This window comes from Bufo bufo, chromosome 3, assembly GCF_905171765.1.
Source record: "Bufo bufo chromosome 3, aBufBuf1.1, whole genome shotgun sequence".
Taxonomy (NCBI): domain Eukaryota; kingdom Metazoa; phylum Chordata; class Amphibia; order Anura; family Bufonidae; genus Bufo; species Bufo bufo.
The window spans coordinates 698,304,282-698,331,883 of record NC_053391.1 but is presented as its reverse complement, the minus strand read 5'-3'; the positions used below and the strand labels follow the sequence as shown (position 1 = coordinate 698,331,883).

At 46.8% G+C, this 27,602-nt stretch overlaps 1 protein-coding gene across 6 annotated transcripts in view; it reads right to left on the bottom strand.

Annotated features, from left to right (window-relative positions):
- Window positions 1–3,290: 3,290 nt before the first annotated feature.
- The window catches only part of LOC120996609 (ecto-ADP-ribosyltransferase 5-like), a 44,606-nt gene continuing 20,294 nt past the window's right edge, over window positions 3,291–27,602 (bottom strand). For 4 of the 6 annotated variants that reach the window (XM_040426644.1, XM_040426648.1, XM_040426645.1 and 1 more), the window contains exons 2-7: window positions 18,194–18,252; window positions 15,126–15,825; window positions 14,545–14,577; window positions 9,315–9,542; window positions 8,461–8,595; window positions 3,291–4,524 (exon numbers count right to left, since the gene is read on the bottom strand). In XM_040426644.1, coding sequence (XP_040282578.1) covers window positions 4,424–4,524; window positions 8,461–8,595; window positions 9,315–9,542; window positions 14,545–14,577; window positions 15,126–15,825; window positions 18,194–18,250 — 1,254 coding nt within the window. In that variant the 5' untranslated portion in view covers window positions 18,251–18,252 and the 3' untranslated portion in view covers window positions 3,291–4,423. Of the gene's footprint in view, window positions 4,525–8,460; window positions 8,596–9,314; window positions 9,543–14,544; window positions 14,578–15,125; window positions 15,826–18,193; window positions 18,253–26,864; window positions 26,903–27,602 lie in introns of those variants that run through there. The other 2 variants (XM_040426647.1, XM_040426646.1) reach the window with 2 other exon arrangements.

Genomic DNA, 27,602 nt, shown 5'->3' with positions numbered 1-27,602 from the left:
ATACGGGGGAGTGTGGAGGAAATTACTATACGGGGGAGTGTGGAGGAAATTACTATATGGGGCAGTGTGGGGGAAATTACTATATGGGGGCAGTGTGGGGGGAAATTACTATATGGGGCAGTGTGGGGGAAATTACTATATGGGGCAGTGTGGGGGAAATTACTATATGGGGCAGTGTGGAGGAAATTACTATATGGAGCAGTGTGGGGGAAATTACTATATGGGGCAGTGTGGGGGAAATTACTATATGGGGCAGTGTGGAGGAAATTACTATATGGGGCAGTGTGGGGGAAATTACTATATGGGGCAGTGTGGAGGAAATTACTATATGGGGCAGTGTGGGGGAAATTACTATATGGAGCAGTGTGGGAGAAATTACGATATGGGGGCAGTGTGGGGGAAATTACTATATGGGGCAGTGTGGGGGAAATTACTATATGGGGCAGTGTGGGGGAAATTACTATATGGGGCAGTGTGGGGGAAATTACTATATGGGGCAGTGTGGGGGAAATTACTATATGGGGGCAGTGTGGGGGAAATTACTATATGGGGCAGTGTGGGGGAAATTACTATATGGGGCAGTGTGGGGGGGAATTACTATATGGGGCAGTGTGGAGGAAATTACTATATGGGGGCAGTGTGGAGGAAATTACTATATGGGGGCAGTGTGGGGGAAATTACTATATGGGGCAGTGTGGGGGAAATTACTATATGGGGCAGTGTGGGGGAAATTACTATATGGGGCAGTGTGGGGGAAATGACTATATGGGGTCAGTGTGGGGGAAATTACTATATGGGGGCAGTGTGGGGGAAATTACTATATGGGGCAGTGTGGGGGGGAATTACTATATGGGGGCAGTGTGGAGGAAATTACTATATGGGGGCAGTGTGGAGGAAATTACTATATGGGGGCAGTGTGGAGGAAATTACTATATGGGGCAGTGTGGGGGAAATTACTATATGGGGCAGTGTGGGGGAAATTACTATATGGGGCATTGTGGAGGAAATTACTATATGGGGCAGTGTGGGGGAAATTACTATATGGGGCAGTGTGGGGGAAATTACTATATGGGGCAGTGTGGGGGAAATTACTATATGGGGGCAGTGTGGGGGAAATTACTATATGGGGGCAGTGTGGGGGAAATTACTATATGGGGGCAGTGTGGGGGGAAATTACTATATGGGGCAGTGTGGGGGAAATTACTATATGGGGTAGTGTGGGGGGAATTACTATATGGGGGCAGTGTGTGGGAAATTACTATATGAGGCAGTGTGGGGGAAATTACTATATGGGGGTAATGTGGGGGAAATTACTATATGGGGAAGTGTGGGGGAAATTACTATATGGGGGCAGTGTGGGGGAAATTACTATATGGGGACAGTGTGGGGGAAATTACTATATGGGGCAGTGTGGGGGAAATTACTATATGGAGCAGTGTGGGAGAAATTACGATATGGGGCAGTGTGGGGGAAATTACTGTATGGGGCAGTGTGAGGGAAATTACTGTGGGGGCAGTGTGGGGGAAATTACTATATGGGGCAGTGTGGGGGAAATTACTATATGGGGCAGTGTGGGGGAAATTACTATATGGAGCAGTGTGGGAGAAATTACGATATGGGGGCAGTGTGGGGGAAATTACTATATGGGGCAGTGTGGGGGAAATTACTATATGGGGCAGTGTGGGGGAAATTACTATATGGGGCAGTGTGGGGGAAATTACTATATGGGGCAGTGTGGGGGAAATTACTATATGGGGGCAGTGTGGGGGAAATTACTATATGGGGCAGTGTGGGGGAAATTACTATATGGGGGCAGTGTGGGGGAAATTACTATATGGGGCAGTGTGGGGGGGAATTACTATATGGGGGCAGTGTGGAGGAAATTACTATATGGGGGCAGTGTGGAGGAAATTACTATATGGGGGCAGTGTGGGGGGAATTACTATATGGGGTAGTGTGGAGGAAATTACTATATGGGGTAGTGTGGGGGGAATTACTATATGGGGCAGTGTGGGGGAAATTACTATATGGGGCAGTGTGGGGGAAATTACTATATGGGGGTAATGTGGGGGAAATTACTATATGGGGCAGTGTGTGGGAAATTACTATATGAGGCAGTGTGGGGGAAATTACTATATGGGGGTAATGTGGGGGAAATTACTATATGGGAGCAATGTGGGGGAAATTACTATGTGGTGTGGGGGATGTTGCTATTGGTGAGACCCTGTAGGGGCCTTTCTATTACAGGACATTATTTTTGGGGACACTATTCAGGCATTATTAACTGGAGCACAATATAGGGTGTTATTATTACTGGGGGTCTCTAGGGGGCGTTATAATTGCTGTAGACACTATAAGGATCTTTGGGGTAATTTATCAAACTGGTGTAAAGTAGAAATGGGTTAGTTGCCCATAGCAACTAATCAGATCTCACCTTTCATTTTTGACAGCTCCTTTGGGAAATGAAAGGTGGAATCTGATTGGCTGCTATGGGTAACTAAGCCCGTTTTACTTTACACCAGTTTGATAAATGACCCCATTATGTCCACTGGGGTCACTATTTGTTCAGCAGTGTAGTGCCTGGGACATTGGGGGGCACAACGGGCACAGTATTGGGGGTGGCAGGATGACACTGTGGGGACACCAGGATGGGGAGGTTGATGGAAAAACTGAGAAATCCAACGTGTCTGTGTTACAAACTGTAGAGACGAGATGCGGCTGAAAGAATTTGCCATGGTGGTCTGGGTCTAACGGAGGAGAAGAGGAAAGAGAAGGTCTACACGACAGGAGATGTCCCTGGATGTAAGAGGTATGTGGTGCTGTATTCTCCTCCGAGTCTTTTTTATTATAATCACATGTATTTTAAATTTTACTAATTTGTAACCGCCCAGATAACAGTGATAACTTTCTGAGTGCAGATAACGTTGTAGATGTTCCCTGCAGTCCTATGTAGCACCCCACAAAACACAATAATTCACTGTGTCATATGGGGTGTTACATAGGACTGCAGGTAACATCTATGACATCTGTACTCAGAGAGTTTTGAGATGGTGGGGGTCTGACTCCTGGCACCCCCGCCAATCCGCTGTTTGAGGAGACCGCGATGTCCCAGTGAGCGCCGCAGCCTCTTTGCCCCTTACCAAGCACAGCGCTGTCCATTTGATAGCACTGCGCTCGGTACTGCAGCTCAGACCCAATCACTCAGATGGGACAGAGCTGCACCGAGGCCATGTGAACGATGAATGTGACGTCATATTGCCGAGGAAGAGACTGTGACGCTCACGAAGCACCGCAGCCTCTTCATACAGAAACATTTAACTAAAATGGAGGGAGGGGCCCCAGTTGGGTAGACAGCCCCGGGGGGCCCATCATGCACTTAATCCGCCCCTGAACACATGAACAACAGAACTTTCTGAAATACTGTAGAAAAGTATATATTCATGTCTGTACCAGCCCTATCCTATCTATATAGTTATCTTGCCCATTTTTTATTTTTGAAATTCAGCATTTTTTTGTTTATGCTGAATGAATATTATTTTTGAAATTCAATTCAGCTTTACCAACTATACCGGGGAATGCAGCATCACATACCTGTTAAGTCTGGTGACTGAACCGTGACAATCCCTCTGATTGGCCACTCTATCGTTCCTCATCTTCTCCAGTTGGCCCAGACCTCCATGATGAGTGTTTCCAGCCTCATCTCTGCATACTCTATAACTCACTAATGCCCCTCTGGTCATGTTCTGGCGCTTACCAAGTTCCCACGGGTCACCATTTCCTGGTCTCATCTCAGCACACAGGAGATGCTACGGTCGGCCAGCTCACCGGCTGAGGCTGGTCACCACTGTTTCCGTTGGTTGGCTGAGGGGTCATTTCTGACATTTCCTGTGAGTTGAGATCAGTGACGGGACGGTAAATGTCAAACCGGGATTGGCAAGGGAACGGTGAGGCAAATATGGCTTCCTCTGTTATTTTTTAAACCAATTCTGAACTCCTTGGCACAACAAGTTTCCCCTCTGGACAACCCTCTTACCCGAGGGGTTTGTTAGTCACTAGAAAAACACCAAACACAAATGAGAAACCTAGAAAAACTTTAATTTATTTGAAGAAAGATTGAACTTGAAGGACTTATGTCTTTTTTCAACTGTATTAACTATGAAAGTGTGAAGCAGCTGAACCTTCAATGAGCTCCAGCCACATCCTTATATACTGTAATAGAAAGAAGCTTCACTTGTGCTCTCCCAGGGCCTTTCACACAGTACTGACAGTTTTCAGCAGGACGTTGCCCCTGGGTTATGATATCACTCACACTGTGATCATAAAATAGGGGGAAGGAAATGGATGGGGTCCAGTACAGGGAACTGAGGGACTTGGGGGGATGGTTGCTTGCATCCAGGAACCTAGTGCTTCTGACGTGATGTCATCATGGAGCTCCAGGATTCCTCATGAAGTACTTATAGATGAAAATGGTAGCACCGCCGATAGTAAATAATCCCAACCAGATGGCAATGCCCTGGATTACTTCTGTGAAGAGATGAAAAAACAGTCATTGTGGCAGCGACCTCAGCTTAGCGCCATGATGCCATGTTCACAGTGGGCACCCTGCCCCTATGGCTACTTAACGAGTGTGGTGTCAGGTCAGAAGTTCTATACGTCACAGTATTGCACCTTGTAGGGATGATAGGGATAGCCATAGAGTATTATGTACAGTGTATTGTAGTGTAATGTAGACTGTTCTACAAGTACAGGGCGAGGCAGAAGTTTGGACGCCCCCTTTTAACTGGTTTAATTTGTAGAAAATTGAATTCCAATGTGTGAAAGTGTTAATTGGCAGGGAGGCGGCATTATTTGGTGGTGGAAACATTTTTGGCCGCCATTTTGAAATCCGCTATACTAAATTCAGCTCCGGTTTTTTCCAGTGGGAAGGGGGTCATGTGATACATAATCTGTGGCTAGAATTTACTGGAGGTGTCAGTTTTGACCCTATTTTTACATGTTTAAAAGTAAAGCGAGGGGAATGTTCTCTAGACAACATGTTCCATGTGTCCGCTCTTCTGCTGGAGGCACGTGGTTTACCATGGTTGGTCCAGTCTTCGTGAACACGCTGAAGAATTGCAGGTGATACTTCTTCACCATTTCAGGTTAGCCATACTACGCAAGAGTCCTGCAGCGCCATGAAGAAGTATCGCCTGTGGCTCTTCAGCGGGTTCACAAAGACTGGATCAAATGTTAAACCATGAGCATCGGACAGAATGGTGGACACATTGAACACGTCATGTAAAGCACTGGACGGAACAGTGTACATTTACTGTTCTGACAGTCCTGCGATTGATTTGCTATTTAAAGCTACAGTACTCCTTTTTTTCCTAATGATCAGAAGCCTAATAGAAGCCCAATATACATCTAAAATATCATATGTACTGGCTGCCGAATTCCTAATTGTACATTTTTTCCAAAAAAAGCTGTTGAGGTGTTTCTTCAATTTTGTAGCATCGCAGTCAGTAAATATTTGCTGTAGACAATGTCCAGTTGCAATTTTTCCCCCAAAAAAATCTGTTGCAAAGTTTCTTCAATTATAAGTGTAAGTCCTGACTGATACACTGCGCAGTGTCCGCGTAGATTGTTACTGTAGACTGGGTTCAGTTGCACATGTAATTACAATAGTCGGCCGGTCACAGACCAGTGCACCTGACGAGATGTCGTAGACTCTGTCACATTACACATTTTATCACAAGCATTCTCTTCAGCGCAGACTAGTGGACCTGGGCTGACATTTTCGGTTTGCATCACAGTTGCCGTATATCGTAACAGTGGACTCAAAAATGGCCCTCATCACAGCCACCACTATTTTCCTGCATCCCAGTCACCATATTTTGTACTGGGCTTTGTCCAATTGAACATCTGTTTCTACAACTCGCTTGCTCAGGAGAAGGGGAAGTCTCCAGTGCGCGGCCAGAGGGGGTATTCAGTGCGGCAGGTGGTGTCATCACCCCCAAGTGGACAAATTGTCCTCCGCCGGTGTGGAGAACAGTGATTCAGGCATGGATCTGGGAGGATTTTCACACAACTCCGGCTGAGGCCAAAGAAAAGATCTGCCATTGCTGACAGTGGCCATTTATGCCTGCCCAATGATGGCACTGACACTGTCTGCCTGTCATCATGTACCGTTCTGTACTGCTGCTCTGACTGTGCCTACACAGCTGCACATCTCCTGCCTTATCTATCAGGCTCCATACTGTACTGCTGCTGCCACTATTACTACCCCTCCTGCTGCTACCACTATGCCTACACAGCTGCACATCTCCTGCCTTATCTATCAGGCTCCATACTGTACTGCTGCTCTGACTGTGCCTATACAGCTGCACATCTCCTGCCTTATCTATCAGGCTCCATACTGTACTGCTGCTGCCACTACTACTACCCCTCCTGCTGCTACCATTATACCTACACAGCTGCACAACTCCTGCCGTGTCCATCATGTGTCATACTGTACTGCTGCTGCCGCTACTACTACCCCTACTGCTGCTACCATTATACCTACACAGCTGCACATCTCCTGCCTTATCTATCAGGCTCCATACTGTACTGCTGATGCTATTACTACCCCTTCTGCTGCTACTACTATACCTACACAGCTGCACATCTCCTGCCTTATCTATCAGGCTCCATACTGTACTGCTGCTGCCACTATTACTACCCCTCCTGCTGCTACCACTATACCTACACAGCTGCACATCTCCTGCCTTATCTATCAGGCTCCATACTGTACTGCTGCTGCTATTACTACCCCTTCTGCTGCTACTACTATACCTACACAGCTGCACGTCTCCTGCCTTATCTATCAGGCTCCATACTGTACTGCTGCTGCCACTATTACTACCTCTTCTGCTGCTACTACTATACCTACACAGCTGCACAACTCCTGCAGTGTCCATCATGTGTCATACTGTACTGCTGCTGCCGCTACTACTACCCCTACTGCCACTACTACTGCCTACACAGCTGCACAACTCCTGCCGTGTCCATCATGTATCATACTGTACTGCTGCTGCCGCTAATACTACCCCTACTGCCACTACCACTATGCCTACACAGCTGCACAACTCCTGCCGTGTCCATCATGTATCATACTGTACTGCTGCTGCCGCTAATACTACCCCTACTGCCACTACCACTATGCCTACACAGCTGCACAACTCCTGCCGTGTCCATCATGTATCATACTGTACTGCTGCTGCCGCTAATACTACCCCTACTGCCACTACCACTATGCCTACACAGCTGCACAACTCCTGCCGTGTCCATCATGTATCATACTGTACTGCTGCTGCCGCTACTACTACCCCTACTGCCATTACTACTATGCCTACACAGCTGCACATCTCCTGCCTTATCCATCAGGCTCCGTACTGTACTGCTGCTGCCACTACTACTACCCCTACTGCTGCTACCATTATACCTACACAGCTGCACAACTCCTGCCCTGTCCATCATGTATCATACTGTACTGCTGCTGCCACTACTACTACCCCTACTGCTGCTACCATTATACCTACACAGCTGCACAACTCCTGCCATGTCCATCAGGCTCCATACTGTACTGCTGCTGCCGCTACTACTACCCCTACTGCCATTACTACTATGCCTACACAGCTGCACAACTCCTGCCGTGTCCATCATGTATTATACTGTACTGCTGCTGCCGCTACTACTACCCCTACTGCCACTACTACTATGCCTACACAGCTGCACAACTCCTGCCATGTCCATCAGGCTCCATACTGTACTGCTGCTGCCACTATTACTACCCCTACTGTCGCTACTACAACACCTACACAGCCACACAACTCCTGCCTTATCCATCAGGCTCCGTACTGTACTGCTGATGCAATTTTAACTACCCCTATTGCTGCTACTACTACTCCTACACAGCCACACATCTGCCACCCAGTGGTTGTGTTGTGTATCGCGGACTACAGTGTACGGCTATAAAATTCAGAAAGGTTTCATGTACTGTAATGTTTCATACAATGTAGCGGTGTGATATAAAGCTGCACATACTATTAGAGTCTAGATAAGTGTTGTGCATAATGTATAGTTGTACAGTTTAGTACAGCATTGTGCAGTATTTTGTAGTATTGTATTTTCATTTTTCCTATAACATATAATTGTATATTTGTACAGTTTAGCATACTTTGGCTCAACATGTATATCCTGTGTACGCTCTGTGTGCTGTAGGCAGGGGAGTACCTACCCCCCGTGCCAAATTCTTGACCTAACCCCTTTCCTCCAGCCAGAGATGTAACTTCATGCACTTTTTATAATACTGGTGTCTTCTTATGCAGCACAAGGGTCATTGGGCCCCCGCAGGCTCCTGGGCCCGGCAGTGACTGCTACCTCTGCACCCCCTATAGCTACGCCCCTGGCTGTAGGGTCACAGATCGGCCGCTGTCCCCTTACCTTGGTGTTCATTGAGTTCTTTCTTTAGAATTGCAAAGGCTTCATCATGTAGGACGAGGAATTTAATAATCTCCCCCTCGTTCTGTACCACCGATTTCAGCTCGCTCGATATAGATTCTGTCTGGTCTTTTAGAGCTGAAAACACAAAGTAATGATGTTAGCTATCTATCTATCTATCTCACATGAATCTATCTACAGTATCTCTCTCCTATCTATCTATCTCCTATCTATCTATCTACAGTATCTATCTATCTATCTCACATCAATCTATCTACAGTATCTCTCTCCTATCTATCTATCTCCTATCTATCTACAGTATCTATCTCCTATCTATCTACAGTATCTATCTACAGTATCTCTCTCCTATCTATCTATCTCCTATCTATCTACAGTATCTATCTATCTACAGTATCTCTCTCCTATCTATCTATCATCTATCTATCTATCTATCTATCTATCTCTTTCTCTCATATGTATCTATTATCTATCTATCTCATATCTATCTTACAAATCAGCTTTATTGGCAGGACTAAATACATTTTAGCATTGCCAAAGCAAGTGGGAAATAAGTGGGTAGGGTTGGGGGATGGGGACACGTCCAGGGTGGGGAGTCCATGGTATATCAGGCTCCTCTCATCTATGGCAGGCAGTAATATATTGTGCTGCTAGGGCCGCTGTGTTCTCCTCTTTCCCCAGCAGTATGGAGAGTCTCTCTTCCTCCTCCATCGAGGTGAAGTCTGGGCAGAGATCAGACAGTCTCCTGAAGTGAGAATCCCTCACTATCTCATATCTATCTATCTATCTATCTATCTATCTTTCTATCTGTCCTTGCACTGCCATCATGCAGCACTTACCCTTTATATGCTCGCCCAGTTTCCTCAGGGAACGGTACATGTTGGTTTTATTCCCACTGTCAGTAAATTGCTCGAATATGGCGCCCAGCTCGGCGTGGTGATGCTTCCAGAAGAGTTGATTCTGATTGATTTTCTCCTCAAAAACCTTCATCCGCTCCTCGATTTCAGCTGCAGACATCACATTCAGCTGATCTCCATATTTTGTTCCTCCCATTGGTTCAGTTGTAGCTTAAAACATAGAAAGTAGCTTACATTGAAAGCAGCGCCCCACCTGACCGCTGGTTACATGTTGTATTACAGCGCAGCACTGGCCTGATTTATATTATATTTCTACCATGATGGGAGTATTATTTTTCTAATACAAATCTCCAAATCCCCTGCCTAGAAATATAGATACACAATAACATTCAGATTACCTGTAGCCACCACTAGAGGGAGCTCACTACATACAGATTATACAGCCACCACTAGAGGGAGCTCACTACATACAGATTATACAGTCACCACTAGAGGGAGCTCATTACATACAGATTATACAGCCACCACTAGGGGGAGCTCACTACATACAGATTATACAGCCACCACTAGAGGTAGCTCACTGCATACAGATTATACAGTCACCACTAGAGGTAGCTCACTGCATACAGATTATACAGTCACCACTAGAGGGAGCTCACTACATACAGATTATACAGCCACCACTAGAGGGAGCTCACTGCATACAGATTATACAGTCACCACTAGAGGGAGCTTACTACATACAGATTATACAGTCATCACCACTAGAGGGAGCTCACTACATACAGATTATACAGCCACCACTAGGGGGAGCTCACTACATACAGATTATACAGCCACCACTAGAGGGAGCTCACTACATACAGATTATACAGCCACCACTAGAGGGAGCTCACTATATACAGATTATACAGCCACCACTAGGAGGAGCTCTCTACATACAGAATACACAGCCACCACTAGGGGGAGCTCATTATATACAGATCATACAGCCAGCACCACAAGAGCGAGCTTACTACATATAGATTATACAGTCACCACCACTAGAGGGAGCTCAATACATACAGATTATACAGTCACCACCACTAGAGGGAGCTCACTACATACAGATTATACAGCCACCACTAGAGGGAGCTCACTACATACAGATTATACAGCCACCACTAGGGGGAGCTCACTGCATACAGATTATACAGCCACCACTAGGGGGAGCTCACTGCATACAGATTATACAGCCACCACTAGGGGAGGCTCGCTACATACAGATTATACAGACACCCAAGGGCTTAATGGCCATAGACCTTACAGGGAAATTTCCCGGTGGGCCAATGCCCATGGGGCCGCCTGGGCCCTACTCAAGGCTGGCCAGTGGAAGTTTTTGGGGATGTATTTTGTGCTGCTGGGACAGTATTTTGTGATGGACTGTGGTATTTGGCTCTGTCGGGGTGGTATAATGTGCCACAATATGGTATTGCTGGCCCTGGAGGTTAACAAGTGGCTCCAGAACTGGTGTAGGAAGGAGGGGTTTGGGTTCCTGGAGAACTGGGCGACTTCTCTGCTGGCTACAGGCTCTATCGTAGGGATGGGCAGCACCTCAATGGGGAAGGGGCAGCTGTGTTGAGGGAGAAGATGGCTAGAAGGTTGGAGGAGTGTTTAAACTAGGGACTGGGGGGAGGGTAATTACGTTATAGGATGGGAAGATAGTACAGATAGAGACCGAGAGCGAGGTAATGCGACTGGAGGAGGAATGGAAGGAGGGACTAGAACAGTTCAGAAGGAAAGGTGTAGGGTAAAAAATATACATAAACCTCTTAATTGTATGTATACTAATGGCAGAAGCCTGATTAATAAAACTGGTGAACTGGAATTAGTGATGTGTGAGGAGGACTATGACATAGTGGGAATAACTGAGACATGGCTGGATGATAGCTATGACAGTGGGAATAACTGAGACATGGCTGGATGATAGCTATGACAGTGGGAATAACTGAGACACGGCTGGATGATAGCTATGACAGTGGGAATAACTGAGACACGGCTGGATGATAGCTATGACAGTGGGAATAACTGAGACACGGCTGGAGGATAGCTATGACAGTGGGAATAACTGAGACATGGCTGGGTGATAGCTATGACAGTGGGAATAACTGAGACACGGCTGGATGATAGCTATGACAGTGGGAATAACTGAGACACGGCTGGATGATAGCTATGACAGTGGGAATAACTGAGACATGGCTGGATGATAACTATGGCAGTGGGAATAACTGAGACATGGCTGGGTGATAGCTATGACAGTGGGAATAACTGAGACATGGCTGGATGATAGCTATGACAGTGGGAATAACTGAGACACGGCTGGATGATAGCTATGACAGTGGGAATAACTGAGACATGGCTGGGTGATAGCTATGACAGTGGGAATAACTGAGACACGGCTGGATGATAGCTATGACAGTGGGAATAACTGAGACATGGCTGGATGATAGCTATGACAGTGGGAATAACTGAGACATGGCTGGATGATAGCTATGACAGTGGGAATAACTGAGACATGGCTGGATGATAGCTATGACAGTGGGAATAACTGAGACACGGCTGGATGATAGCTATGACAGTGGGAATAACTGAGACACGGCTGGATGATAGCTATGACAGTGGGAATAACTGAGACATGGCTGGATGATAGCTATGACAGTGGGAATAACTGAGACATGGCTGGATGATAGCTATGACAGTGGGAATAACTGAGACATGGCTGGTTGATAGCTATGACTGGGCAGTTAATGTACAGGGTTACAGTCTGTTTAGAAAGGATCGCAAAAACCGGAGAGGGGGAAGGGTCTGCCTTTATGTAAAGTCCTGTCTAAAGGCCACAGTCCGAGAAGATATAAGTGTCACGGCGCGGTGTGGGAGGAAAACTCTACACCGACCACAAGAGGGAAGGGAAAAGGTTCTAGGCCTGGAAACTAGGAAAGGGGAAAAAGGTCACCACCTAGTGAATCACTGACCCAAGCCCTGACTACTATAAGTATGAACAGACCTTGATGGTAGAAATGTTCATACGCTGGAACCTAGGGCCCTACCTGACCCTAAAGGGCCCTGGAAATAATGTTAGGACAAAAGATGACCTGTTCCTTTCCAGCTGAAGGAACAGGAGACTTCCTCAGGCCTAAAACCAAAAGGTAAGGGAAAACCACGAACAAGAAATAGGGAAAAAACACTTAACTCCAAAATATGCAGACGAGCAGGAAATTACAGGAGACCCAGACACCAGCAATTAAAACAACCAAAAAGAACCAACAACCGCATAGCATGATGGGTGAGGCCAGACTAAAAAGAGGAGTAGGAATTACCACTTAAGCTACACCTGTACATAGTACAAGCTCTAGTACTCTATTACAGCTCTAGTATAGATACTACCAGTGATAGTGCCAATAGTACCATCTATAGTATATTCATAGTACCAGAAATTGTAGAAATAGTACCAGCTATAGGATATACAAAGTTCCAACCATAGCCCCACCAGTACCAGCCATAGTGGCAATAGTAACAGCCATATTGCCAATAATACCAGCTGTAGTATAGACACAGTAACACCCACAGTACCAACAGTTTCAGTTGTAGTATATACATAATAACAGTGATAATGCCAATATACATAGTACCAGCTGTAGTCTATACTGACTACCAGTCATAGAGCTAACAGTACCAGCTGTAGTATATAAATAACACCAGTCATAGTGCCAATAGTACCAGCTGTAGTGTGTTCATAGTACCAGTCATAATGCCAATAGTACCAGATGTAGTCTGTACATAGTACCAGTCATAGTGTCAATAGTATCAGTAGTAGTCTGTACATAGTACCAGTCAAAGTGCCAATTGTACCAGCTGTAGTCTTTACATAGTACCAGTCATAGTGTCAATAGTACCAGCTGTAGTCTGTACATAGTACCAGTTATAATGGCAGTAGTACCAGCTGTATTATATACTGTACATAGTACCAGTCATAGTGCTAATAGTACCAGTTGTTGTCTGTGCATAGTACCAGTCATATTGCCAGTAGTACCAGCTGTATTATATACTGTACATAGTACCAGTCATAGTGACAAAAGTACCAGCTGTAGTCTGTACATAGTACCAGTCATAGAGCCAATATTAACAGCTGTTGTCTGTACATAGTACCAGTCATTGTGCCAATAGTACTAGCTGTAGTCTGTACATAGTACCAGTCATAGTAACAATAGTACCAGCTGTAGTCTGTACATAGTACCAGTCATAGTAACAATAGTACCAGCTGTAGTCTGTACATAGTACCAGCCATAGTGCCAATAGTACCAGCTGTAGTGTGTACACAGTACCAGTCATAGTAACAATAGTACCAGCTGTATTATATACTGTACATAGTACCAGCTGTATTATATACTGTACATAGTACCAGCTGTATTATATACTGTACATAGTACCAGAAAAAGTGCTAACAGTATTAGCTGTAGTGTGTTCATAGTACTAGCCATAGAGCAAATAGTACCAGCTGTAGTATATATCTAGTACTAGCGATAGTGCCAACAGTACCAGCTGTAGTGTGTTCATAGTACTAGCCATAGTGCCCATTATACCAGCTTCAGTAGATACATAGTACCAGACAGCGAGTGATGATAATGTCTGTATAGTGCTGCCAAATACGCCCTTTTCCCTGAACTTCCCGTCTGACTGTGAGGCCAGGCCAACGCACATGAACTGATATCAGCCAGTCAACATCTGAAGATGGAGAGGCAGCGAAGAAGAAGACACTCGTCTGACTGCAGGAAATCTCCTAAAACTACATCCTGAAGCAGTTTGCAGATGTTTAAGTAGAAGGAGGTAAAGACAGTGCTTTTTTTTTCTTGTTTTTCAGGGTTTAGGTTTCCTTTAATTTGGGGTTCTTCATCACCTGGTTAGTCACTGAGCTTGTCTGGGTTCTGGACTGTACGGCTTTGAGAATAGGTTGTAATTCCTGGGCATCTAGTGTGCTTTATGATCTATAGTAATTCAATAAAGGGAACTTCTAACCTTTGAAGGCCTTGTGACCCTGGTGGCCTCATAATTCATTATCAATATTGGCCTTTAACAGGTAGCGCTCATATGTTCAGGTCAAACATTGATGGACCATTCTAAGGACAGGCCATTGATGTTATTGCTCCAGAGAATCCCTTATAAGTTATCTTCTTACCTGATCGACAAATAGGATCTTTTCGCTTCTCAGCTGAAAGTGAAGAAAAAAAATCAATGAATGTAAGACTATAACTGTTATCTTAACCAGCTTATGTCACTCGTGAACTATTTCTCCCTGGTACCACAACTGTCTCTTTTAGGCTTGTGTTGGTTACCTCCAGACTGCCAGACTAATGTGCAGTTCCTGTCTTTTGTAAATCCTCTCCAGCCAGAGGCACTTAAGCCCTGAAGCTAGTTGAGCAACTTGACCCTTTCAGAGATCTTCAAAAAGAGGGACAATTGTGGACATAGGACTGTCTATGAACAACCCACTAATAGAAGAGTTCTTGTGGAGGTCTTGTAGCTGAAACCCTGTTCAGTTCCATGAGTACACAGGCTTCAACATCACTTGTGTCACCACCTGTCCACCAGGAACTGGAGTCAAACTTATCTTGGCATCATTGAAGATCCAGGATTCTGGACTTCCAAAGCTCTGATATTCATCATGAACATATTTGGCCGATAAATGATAGGACAATTTTCTGGCTATTACTCAAGGCTAGGTGGGACATCACCCTCAACAGATTGTGGGACATTTACCTTCTAGATAGGCACAGTTGAAGTAGCTGCACATCTGACCGGTACTTTTCAACATGTAGAATGAATTGTGTTCTGTCACAAATACAAACTTTTCTGTTGGAGGAATCAGAACTTCTTCATCTAATGGAACAAATGACAATTTACCAAGTTTGGCACCAAAGCAAGTAGTTATCTGAAAGAGAGATTTACTGCCAAACATTTGTGCTTCCTCAGGATTCAAAGAAGATGAGGTGAAACTGTCAAATCTAGAAACTGGTTGTATGTGGATGGAGTGTTGACTTCCTCTATACGTTACGTAGCTTTCTTCACAGTTGGGTTTTAGCATTTGCAAAGCTCTTGTTAGGTAGAAGTGAAGGGCTTTGAAGTGGAACTTCTCCATGTAATCTTTCTGTGAGGCTCCTGCCACGGTGAGGTTTCCATTCATCTGCTGGCCTATAGGATTTCCCTCTGGATAGTTTTTGGTGAAAGTCAGTAGAGCTACTCCATACTCATCCTGAAACCCTTCCGGAAGTTCAAGATTATCTTTTATGTAGTACCACCACTCAGCTGCATTGCCCCACGCTTCCTTAAACTGCTTATTTTCCTTCTCCTTATGAAGCACCTTAGGCATGATGTTCTTCTCCAGTTCATCATAGCAGCCAATGTACTGGTCATCAAATACATTGGGATTGGATGTCATTTTATGAATTTCACCATAAACCTGGGGAGAGAGAGAAAAAGCTTCAGTGGTGACATTGAGAACTTGAAGTGGTCGTCTGATGGGATAACAGTATTCATAGAAGGGTCAGAATGAGTTATAAAAAAAAAAAAGAAACATTACTCATGAATTCTCTAGAGCTGCCATTTTAATGCCTGCCGGGTCCTCATTAGTCTCCACTTACTGGCACAAAGGGAAAGGCATTAGATAGTGGCTAGCTAGGGACTAAGAAGCAGCGACCAGAAAGAACCTGGTAAGATTCAGAAGACCAGCGGTGTGGGATTTGTGAGGGGAGTAATGATTCTTCTTTTTTTAACCCATTGCCTTAAAATAAAAACATTTTGCCAGACAACCCCTTTAACTTTGTAGGTGTGCCTCACTAGTCTTCAAGAAGCTATAGTGGACATAAGGATTTTTGTCTCCTGTTTGCAGATTTACACATGGCCTCCTTATTGCAGTAGATCTGAACAAATAAGCAGGAGAGACAGGAAGAAAAATAATCAATCTGCAAATGCTGTCACATCATATTCTGTCTGTATATGAGGTGCTCTTCTCCATGTATTGGCATTGTTTGTTTTAGTATGACTAGGCCAATGATCCAGTTGGTCTTACTGGTTCACTGATCTGTTAAACTGGTCTTCCCTGTTCCCTGATCTGCTCCAGTTGAGCTTCCTTTTTCTATAATCTGCTCCAGTTGGTCTCCCCTGTTCTCTGATCTGCTCCAGTTGGTCGTCTCTGTTATTTCATCTGCTCCAGTTGGTCTCCCCTGTACACTGACTTGTTCCAGTTGGTCTCCTCTGTACACTGACTTGCTCCAGTTGGTCTTCCCTGTTCCCTGATCTGCTCCAGTTGGTCTTCCCTGTTCCCTGATCTGCTCCAGTTGGTTTTCCCTGTTCCTTGATCTGCTTCAGTTGGTCTTCCCTGTTCCCTGATCTGCTCCAGTTGGTCTTTCCTGTACATATATCTGCTTCAGTTGGTCTTCCATGTATTTTGATCTGCTCCAGTTGGTCTTCCCTATTCTGCTCCAGTTGGTCTTCCCTGTACATATGTCTGCTCCAGTTGGTCTTCCCTATTCTGCTTCAGTTGTTCTTCCCTGTACATATGTCTGCTTCAGTTGGTCTTCCCTGTTCCCTGATCTGCTCCAGTTAGTCTTCCCTGTACATATATCTGCTTCAGTTGGTCTTCCCTGTTCTCTGATCTGTTCCAGTTGGTCTTCCCTGTTCTGCTTCAGTGGGTGTTCCCTGTTCTGCTCCAGTTGGTCTTCCTTGTACATATATCTGCTTCAGTTGGCCATCCCTGTTCTCTGATCTGCTCCAGTTGGCCTTCCCTGTTCCCTGATCTGCTCCAGTTGGTCTTCCATGTACATATATCTGCTTCAGTTGGTCTTCCCTGTTCTCTGATCTGCTCCAGTTGGTCTTCCCTGTTCTGCTTCAATGGGTGTTCCCTGTTCCCTGTTCTGCTCCAGTTGGTCTTCCTTGTACATATATCTGCTTCAGTTGGTCTTCTCTGTTCTCTGATCTGCTCCAGTTGGTCTTCCCTGTTCTGCTTCAGTGGGTGTTGCCTGTTCTGCTCCAGTTGGTCTTCCTTGTACATATATCTGCTTCAGTTGGTCTTCCCTGTTCTCTGATCTGCTCCAGTTGGTCTTCCCTGTTCTGCTTCAGTGGGTTTTCCCTGTTCCCTGTTCTGCTCCAGTTGGTCTTCCTTGTACATATATCTGCTCCAGTTGGTCTTCCCTGATCTGCTTCAGTTGGTCTTCCCTGTTCTGCTCCAGTTGATCTTCCTTGTACACATATCTGTTGCAGTTGGTCTTCCCTGTTCCCTGATCTGCTAGAGGTGGTCTTCCCTGTTCCCTGATCTTCTCCAGTTAGTCTTCCCTGTACATATGTCTGCTTCAGTTGGTCTTCCCTGATCTGCTCCAGTTGGTCTTCCCTGTTCACTAATCTTCTCCTGAGGAATAACAATTTCCAGGTTTTAAGGTTTCCATTTTCTGTCTCCTTGCAGATGGTGTAAGATTAGTCCGACTGTCTATCCCTGTACCGGACTGATCACAGGGGCTCTGTCTGGAGGATAGATCTGGTGCAGGGACGGACACTTCTCACTCACTCTATCATAACTATTGGTTGTCTTACTTTGAGGAAGACTTTTATACCAGAATTGTGACACAATCTTAAGCTTGGCCCTTTTCCTGCAATGTTCCGCCCCTTCCAAATAAGCTCCACCTATTTTTTTATTAAGCCCCACCCCTTTTTAAGCATGTTATAAAAATAAAAAAAAGTGTTGAATTCCTAGATGCACCAATTAGCTAAACTTTTTAGAGAGAGTTTTGGCTCAGACACATTGGTATATTAAACAATTGCAGCATGTCCCGTACCTGTAGACACTGAAAGGCGGCCAGAAGCCAGAAGATGGCACCAGTGAGACAAAGCATTTCTGCAAGACAAGAACAAATATATTAAATAAATCTGATATGTACCGTATACCAGTCATAATGAAGAGAGTGACAGAGTGTATTATATTCAGGAGCTGCAGTCTGCAAGCTTCACAGCTGAAATCTCCCAGCTCTAGATAGGTAGGTAGATGATAAAATGATGAATAGATCGATCGATAGATAATAGATAGAGGGCTACCAAATCATGAGCCAATCCTGATGCAAAATAGGGACCATGTGATAGAGGTCTTATGGCTGCTCCAAAGGCAGCATCCATTTTTTTGTTATTTTTCTGTTCTTCTGACAGGGACAATATTGCCCCGGAACAGAGTGGGGGGGCAACAGCAGTGGCAGTAGCAGCACAAGATGGTGGGTGGCAGTAGGAGAAGATGGCAGCAGGTGTGTGACATCAGGATGTGGGCAGAAGTAATGGGCCATGATTTTTTACAATGTTCTGGTTTAATTAGTTTCACTTCAATTTGCTCAACAATCCTGATGACCTATCCATTGAATCCAATGTTTGTTGGGGATCTCAACCACTGCATGAGTCTCCACCAGGTTGGGCTGTACGGGCACTTTCACAGTAGCGTTATTCTTTTCCGATATTGAAATCCGCATTCTGAATGGAAAGCAATCTGTTCAGAATGCATCAGGATGTTTTCCGTTCCATCCCTTGTAAGGTATTTGACCGGACAAAATACCGCAGCATGCTGCAGTATTTTTTCCGGTCAAAATTCCGGAACACTACCGCACTTGCCGGATAATAATAATAATAATAAAATGTATTTATATAGCGCCATCATATTCCGCAGCGCTCTACAAATTCAAAGGCCTCTTTCACACGGGCGTCGCGTGTGAGGGCCGGAGAAGATGTGGGTGCGTTGCGGGAAAATGCAGGATTTTTCCCGCGCGAGTGCAAAGCGTTTTGCACGCGTGTGAGACAAATCGGCATGTTTGGTACCCAGACCCGAACCCGGAGTTCTTCACAGAAGTTCAGGTTTGGGATCGGTGTTGTGTAGATTTTATTATTTTCCCTTATAACATGGTTATAAGGGAAAATAATAGCATTCTCAATACAGAATGCAAAGTAAAATATCCATTGAGGGTTTAAAAATAATAAACAAAATTTAACTCACCCCATTCACTTGATCGCGTAGTGGATCTCCTCTTCTTTCTACATTCTTCAGGACCTGGCTAAAGGACCTTTGATGACGTCACTGCGGTCATCACATGGTCCAGTAGGCACACGGATTTCCGGATCCGGCAGGTAGTTCCGACAACAGAACTGCCTGCCGGATTCTAACAACGCTAGTGTGAAAGTATCCCAACACAGAGACTGTAGGCTACATAGCCCTTCCTACCATGTGGGTCTCTGAGGGACCACCCTGTGCCGGAGCCTTCCCACCCATAGACATTAGCATGGATGCACCAGTCACTATAAAGTTCTACAAGTTCAGCTCTGTGGGTCTCCATGACCGCTACTTCTAACCTCTCATGGACCCCAACCCCCCAGGACTGCGACCATGCAATATGCCCATTAAATTATCACTATCCTACAACTAAAAAACAGTCCCAGCCCCCCCCCACCACCAAAAAAAAACAACACAAAAAACAGCTTACAGTCTTTGGCCCCCATACACAGTCTGTCATTTCCCATCAAATTAGAGGGTTCAGACAAAATGTATCTGATATTTTTTCAACTTTACTGTTAGTCCCCAAGATAGACGTCCTCTGTGCCCCGTGATCAACGTCCCGGAGGGTCTTCTCAGCTCTCTGGTCCTCTTCTCAGCTCTCTGGTCCTCTCCTCAGCTCTCTGGTCCTCTCCTCAGCTCTCTGGTCCTCTCCTCAGCTCTCTGGTCCTCTCCTCAGCTCTCTGGTCCTCTCCTCAGCTCTCTGGTCCTCTCCTCAGCTGTCACTACCAGAGCTTTGGGACGTTCTCACAGCTCTGTTTCTCCACCCCTGTGATGATGTCACTACTAGAGCTGGGAGGCGTTCTCACTACTCTGTTTACTTCTGGTTTCTTTCACCACAGCTGTCCTTCATGTGTTTGATTTCCCTCTCTTTATATCACCCCTCCTCCTATGATAGGATGTGGATTATAGTTCTCACTTCAGTTGTGGCTCTTGCTTTGGTTTCTTCACTTGTAGCTATCAGTCCACTGGACCTGTGTTCTGCTGCAGCTAGCACTCCGGATTTTGCCAGCCTGTCCTTGGATCCGTCTTCTCTGCGGCTACAACACCTTCAGCTAAGTCTGCAGACATTGTTGTATTCCTGTTTGTTTTCTGACTGGATCTGAGGTGGCCACGGTTCCCTCCATATACTGAGTAGGGCACTGGTGGCCGTGCCCCTTCCACTATTGTAGGGGTTACAGTGGTCATTAGTCTTAGGCACGTGGGCATGCCTCGTTCCACCTTTTGGATCCGGGCATGTGCTTTAGCAGAATAGGGAAAGCGTTGAGGGTCGGACAGGGGTCACCCTTTATCCTCCCTAGTTCTGGGTCCAGTCAGTTGCTCTGTACTGTGAATTACTATCGTTGCTCACATACACCCGTGACATCAGCTCTCTGATCCTCTCCTCAGCTCTCTGATCCTCTCCTCAGCTCTCTGATCCTCTCCTCAGCTCTCTGATCCTCTCCTCAGCTCTCTGATCCTCTCCTCAGCTCTCTGATCCTCTCCTCAGCTCTCTGGTCCTCTCCTCAGCTCTCTGATCCTCTCCTCAGCTCTCTGGTCCTCTTCTCAGCTCTCTGGTCCTCTCCTCAGCTCTCTGGTCCTCTTCTCAGCTCTCTGGTCCTCTCCTCAGCTCTCTGGTCTCTTCTCCACCCACTTTAGCTCAGGACAGTGGCGTATTTGGCACCCGGGCGGGTACTTTCCCTGCCACCCCCCTTCCCCACGCCGAAACCATAAGAAACTTTATTTTTACATTTAAATATACTGAAACATGCTGGTAAATGAAATTTAAAGGCAACCTGTCACCATGAAAACACAATGGAAGCTCCGTATTACACATTCCGTGAGGAAAGGTGACGAAAACACGGCTGTTTTTGCACAGCTTTTATTTTTTTATTTACAGGTTCACCTGACGGGCGGATCCGGTTATATTTTTATAGAGCAGGCTGGAGTTCTCGCTGATGCCGATGCTTCCTGCCCTGATAGCAGGGGCTCAGTGACAGTGTCAGCCGGACCCGTGCCGCTGATCGGACAGGCACAGCTCCTGCATCTGCCCGATCAGCCTGCCATACCTGTACAGCGCTGGGACTCAGGTCAAGTCCAGGTACGGCACTGGCATCCTACAGGTGAATAAGCCTGATCCTTTCCATCCATATTTGGGCCCCTTGTAAATTTCTGCCCTGGCACTGGCTGCAGCAGCCTTGTGACTCCTCAGCACCCCTCCCCCCTATTGAAAATACAAGGCAGCGAGGCCCTTAACTGAAAAAATACCTCTCTAGTCTGTGGCCTCCTGCCTGCCACACAGCACAGTGCCACTGTCTGCACCACTCCTAACTGCCACACACCACAGTGCCACTGTCTGCACCATTCCTAACTGCCACACACCGCAGTGCCACTGTCTGCACCACTCCTAACTGCCACACACCACAGTGCCACTGTCTGCACCACTCCTAACTGCCACACACCACAGTGCCGCTGTCTGCACCACTCCTAACTGCCACACATCGCAGTGCCACTGTCTGAACCACTGCTAACTGCCACACACCACAGTGCCGCTGTCTGCACCACTCCTAACTGCCACACACCACAGTGCCACTGTCTGCACCACTGCTAACTGCCACACACCACAGTGCCACTGTCTGCACCACTCCTAACTGCCACACACCGCAGTACCACTGTCTGCACCACTCCTAACTGCCACACACCACAGTGCCGCTGTCTGCACCACTGAAAACTGCACACACACGGCAGTGCCACTGTCTGCACCAATCCTAACTGCCACACACCACAGTGCCACTGTCTGCACCACTCTTGTCTGCCACACACCACAGTGCCACTGTCTGCACCACTCCTAATTACCACACACCACAGTGCCACTGTCTGCTCCACTCCTAATTACCACACACCGCAGTGCCACTGTCTGCACCACTCCTAACTGCCACACACCGCAGTGCCACTGTCTGCACCACTGCTAACTGCCACACACCACAGTGGTACTGTCTGCACCACTCCTAACTGCCACACACCACAGTGCCACTGTCTGCACCACTCCTAATTACCACACACCACAGTGCCACTGTCTGCAACACTCCTAACTGCCACACACCACAGTGCCACTGTCTGCACCACTCCTAATTACCACACACCACAGTGCCACTGTCTGCACCACTCCTTACTGCCACACACCGCAGTGCCACTGTCTGCACCACTGCTAACTGCCACACACCACAGTGCCACTGTCTGCACCACTCCTAACTGCCACACACCACAGTGCCACTGTCTGCACCACTCCTAACTGCCACACACCACAGTGCCACTGTCTGCTCCACTCCTAATTACCACACACCACAGTGCCACTGTCTGCACCACTCCTAACTGCCACACACCACAGTGCCACTGTCTGCACCACTCCTAACTGCCACACACCACAGTGCCACTGTCTGCACCACTCCTAATTACCACACACCACAGTGCCACTGTCTGCACCACTCCTAACTGCCACACACCACAGTGCCACTGTCTGCACCACTCCTAATTACCACACACCACAGTGCCACTGTCTGCACCACTCCTAACTGCCACACACCGCAGTGCCACTGTCTGCACCACTGCTAACTGCCACACACCACAGTGGTACTGTCTGCACCACTGCTAACTGCCACACACCACAGTGCCACTGTCTGCACCACTCCTAATTACCACACACCACAGTGCCACTGTCTGCAACACTCCTAACTGCCACACACCACAGTGCCACTGTCTGCACCACACCTAACTGCCACACACCACAGTGCCACTGTCTGCACCACTCCTTGCTGCCACACACCACAGTGCCACTGTCTGCACCACTCCTAATTACCACACACCGCAGTGCCACTGTCTGCACCACTCCTAACTGCCACACACCACACCTCGGCGGCAGTGTATCTGCAGACACACACTGACACACACAACACTGGTCAGGCGGTCACGTCACTAGAAGGCCCAGGCCGCACAGCACGGCTGTTTTCTTGCTCCGGAGCACTGGAGCGAGAGGCTACAAGGAAGATGGGAGGTTGTTCCACCTGGAAGGTGAGCGGCGGCCGGCAGCGAGCATACAAGTGAGATAGGCGTGAGCGCGCTCCCTGGCTTATCAGAGCGCGCACCAGGGGCGGATTAAGTACATCATAGGCCGGGGGCTGTTCACCCATCTTGGGCCTCCTCTGTCCATTCGCCCGACCGTCCCCTCTTTTGCATTGTGCCCCATGTTTATTTTTTCTGGTAAATAGTAAAGAAAGCGATGCCACGTATATAGCGTCGCTGCCCATTACCCCTGAGGATGCCAGGGAGCGGACAAACATTATGGGGGCAGCGTATGAAGTGATATTAGAGGACGGCTATTGTCAGTGCTGACCCCAAACCATATAATCAATGCGATTAATCAATGAAAAGGAAGCAATAGAGGGACGAGCGGTGACAGAACCACATCCCCGGTGCAGGAGTGACCACAGAGTAATACACTGCCACAGCTCGCCGGTGTTTAGTGGTCGGAGGACTTATAGAGTGGAATTATTATTACAGACTATAGGATAAATGTAAATCGGGGGCTATCAGCCGTGGGGGGGGGGGGGGGCAGGTTTTATTTAGAAGAACCTAATACCCTTCATTTATCTTGGTTAGATGATGTGTAGAATGGATTGTAGCAATCTGCAGTAAACATACTCCTGCCCGGTGTGGTGCAGACAGTGGCACTGTGGTGTGTGGCAGTTAGCAGTGGTGCAGACAGTGGCACTGCGGTGTGTGGCAGTTAGGAGTGGTGCAGACAGTGGCACTGTGGTGTGTGGCAGTTAGCAGTGGTGCAGACAGTGGCACTGTGGTGTGTGGCAGTTAGGAGTGGTGCAGACAGTGGCACTGTGGTGTGTGGCAGACAAGAGTGGTGCAGAAGTCTTTTAAAAGGATGGAACGTAAGAGAATTTGTATCTAATTGACAGGTTTATGCACAGTGTGAACAACCATCACCATCGCTGTTTTTAAAAGTTCTATATTTATGTTGGTGATTCAGCAACACATGGGTTAATAATGATTCAGCGCAGTCTGTGCAGAGTAAGGCTAATTAACCAACATGGGGGGGGAGGGGGTTCAATTCCTTCATCTCTCACTTCCCTGCTTTTTAAAGGATGTGTTCAGACTGCACTTTAGTTATGAAAAAGAACGACTGTTGGAAACGCGTCTCTGCTGTGGGGGAGGGGCAGGGTTCTGTCTGCACTTGTTACTGCTGTTTGGAGAATTGAACAATAGAGTGCAACTACAAACACATGGGAACCGGGCAGGAGTATGTTTACTGCAGATTGCTACAGTCAGTATATGGACTCGAACCACTCCGTGCATGGGGCTGCAAGAATTGGAAGGTGAGCTGGAAAACAACCCGTGCTTTTCTACTAGTGTTGAATTGACATCTATCGTATAACAACCCCCCGCCCCTCGTAGTGTATAGCGTACAGCACCCCACAGTATACAGTGTAATACCCCACAGTATGCAGTATAGCACCCTATAGTATACAGCACCCCACAGTATATAGTATAGCACCCTATAGTATACAGCACCTCACAGTATGCAGTCTAGCACCCTATAGTATACAGCACCCCACAGTATGCAGTATAGCACTCTATAGTATACAGCACCCCACAGTATGCAGTATAGCACTCTATAGTATACAGCACCCCACAGTATGCAGTATAGCACTCTATAGTATACAGCACCCCACAGTATACAGTATAGCACCCTATAGTATACAGCACCCCACAGTATACAGTATAGCACTCTATAGTATACAGCACCCACAGTATTCAGTATAGCACTCTATAGTATACAGCATCCCACAGTATGCAGTATAGCACTCTATAGTATACAGCACCCCACAGTATGCAGTATAGCACTCTATAGTATACAGCATCCCACAGTATACAGTATAGCACTCTATAGTATACAGCACCCCACAGTATGCAGTATAGCACCCTATAGTATACAGCACCCCACAGTATACAGTATAGCACTCTATAGTATACAGCACCCCACAGTATACAGTATAGCACCCTATAGTATACAGCACCCCACAGTATAGCACCCTATAGTATACAGCACCTCACAATATGCAGTATAGCACCCTATAGTATACAGCACCCCACAGTATACAGTATAGCACCCTATAGTATACAGCACCCCACAGTATACAGTATAGCACTCTATAGTATACAGCATCCCACAGTATACAGTATAGCACCCTATAGTATACAGCACCCCACAGTATATAGTATAGCACCCTATAGTATACAGCACCTCACAGTATGCAGTCTAGCACCCTATAGTATACAGCACCCCACAGTATGCAGTATAGCACTCTATAGTATACAGCACCCCACAGTATGCAGTATAGCACTCTATAGTATACAGCACCCCACAGTATGCAGTATAGCACTCTATAGTATACAGCACCCCACAGTATACAGTATAGCACTCTATAGTATACAGCACCCCACAGTATGCAGTATAGCACCCTATAGTATACAGCACCCCACAGTATACAGTATAGCACTCTATAGTATACAGCACCCCACAGTATACAGTATAGCACCCTATAGTATACAGCACCCCACAGTATAGCACCCTATAGTATACAGCACCTCACAATATGCAGTATAGCACCCTATAGTATACAGCACCCCACAGTATACAGTATAGCACCCTATAGTATACAGCACCCCACAGTATGCAGTATAGCACTCTATAGTATACAGCACCCCACAGTATGCAGTATAGCACTCTATAGTATACAGCATCCCACAGTATACAGTATAGCACTCTATAGTATACAGCACCCCACAGTATGCAGTATAGCACCCTATAGTATACAGCACCCCACAGTATACAGTATAGCACTCTATAGTATACAGCACCCCACAGTATACAGTATAGCACCCTATAGTATACAGCACCCCACAGTATAGCACCCTATAGTATACAGCACCTCACAATATGCAGTATAGCACCCTATAGTATACAGCACCCCACAGTATACAGTATAGCACCCTATAGTATACAGCACCCCACAGTATACAGTATAGCACTCTATAGTATACAGCATCCCACAGTATACAGTATAGCACTCTATAGTATACAGCACCCCACAGTATGCAGTATAGCACCCTATAGTATACAGCACTCGACAGTATACAGTATAGCACCCTATAGTATACAGCACCGCACAGTATGCAGTATAGCACCCTATAGTATACAGCACCCCACAGTATACAGTATAGCACCCTATAATATACAGCACCCACAGTATGCAGTATAGCACCCTATAGTATACAGCACCCCACAGTATCCAGTATAGCACCCTAGAGTATACAGCCCCCCCCCCCACTGTATACAGTAGCTTACAATATTTTAGGTTAACAGCCCCTGTCACCTTTTCCTGATGTAATTTTCACAAAAAAAGCTCCACAATTATGGAAAATTCTCCTCTAGCAACACTCCTGGTAGGTATGTGACCAGTAATATCGATATGTTACTGGTCACATGGTGATGATGTCATCAAATGTTCTTTATCCTAAGAGAATCACAGCTCTCCTTCCTTGCAGAGACATTGGGCAGCACCCACTGTATAGCTGACAGCCTGACACCTGGACTGCCCCCCCCTGTATAGCTGACAGCCTGACACCCGCACCGTACCCCCCTGTATAGCTGACAGCCTGACACCCGCACCGTACCCCTCTGTATAGCTGACAGCCTGACACCTGGACTGCCCCCCCCTGTATAGCTGACAGCCTGACACCCGGATCGCCTTCCCTGTATAGCTGACAGCCTGACACCCGGGGCAGAACGCCTGTATAGCTAGCAGCCTGACACCCGCACCGTGCCCCTCTGTATAGCTGACAGCCTGACACCGGCACCGTACCCCCCTGTATAGCTGACAGTCTGACACCCGCACCGTACCCCCCTGTATAGCTGACAGTCTGACACCCGCACCGTACCCCCCTGTATAGCTGACAGCCTGACACCCGCACCGTACCCCCCTGTATAGCTGACAGCCTGACACCCGCACCGTACCCCCCTGTATAGCTGACAGCCTGACACCCGGGGCTGACCCCCCCCGGGGCTGACCCCCCCCCCCCCCCCCCCCCCCCCCCCCCCCCCCCCCCCCCCC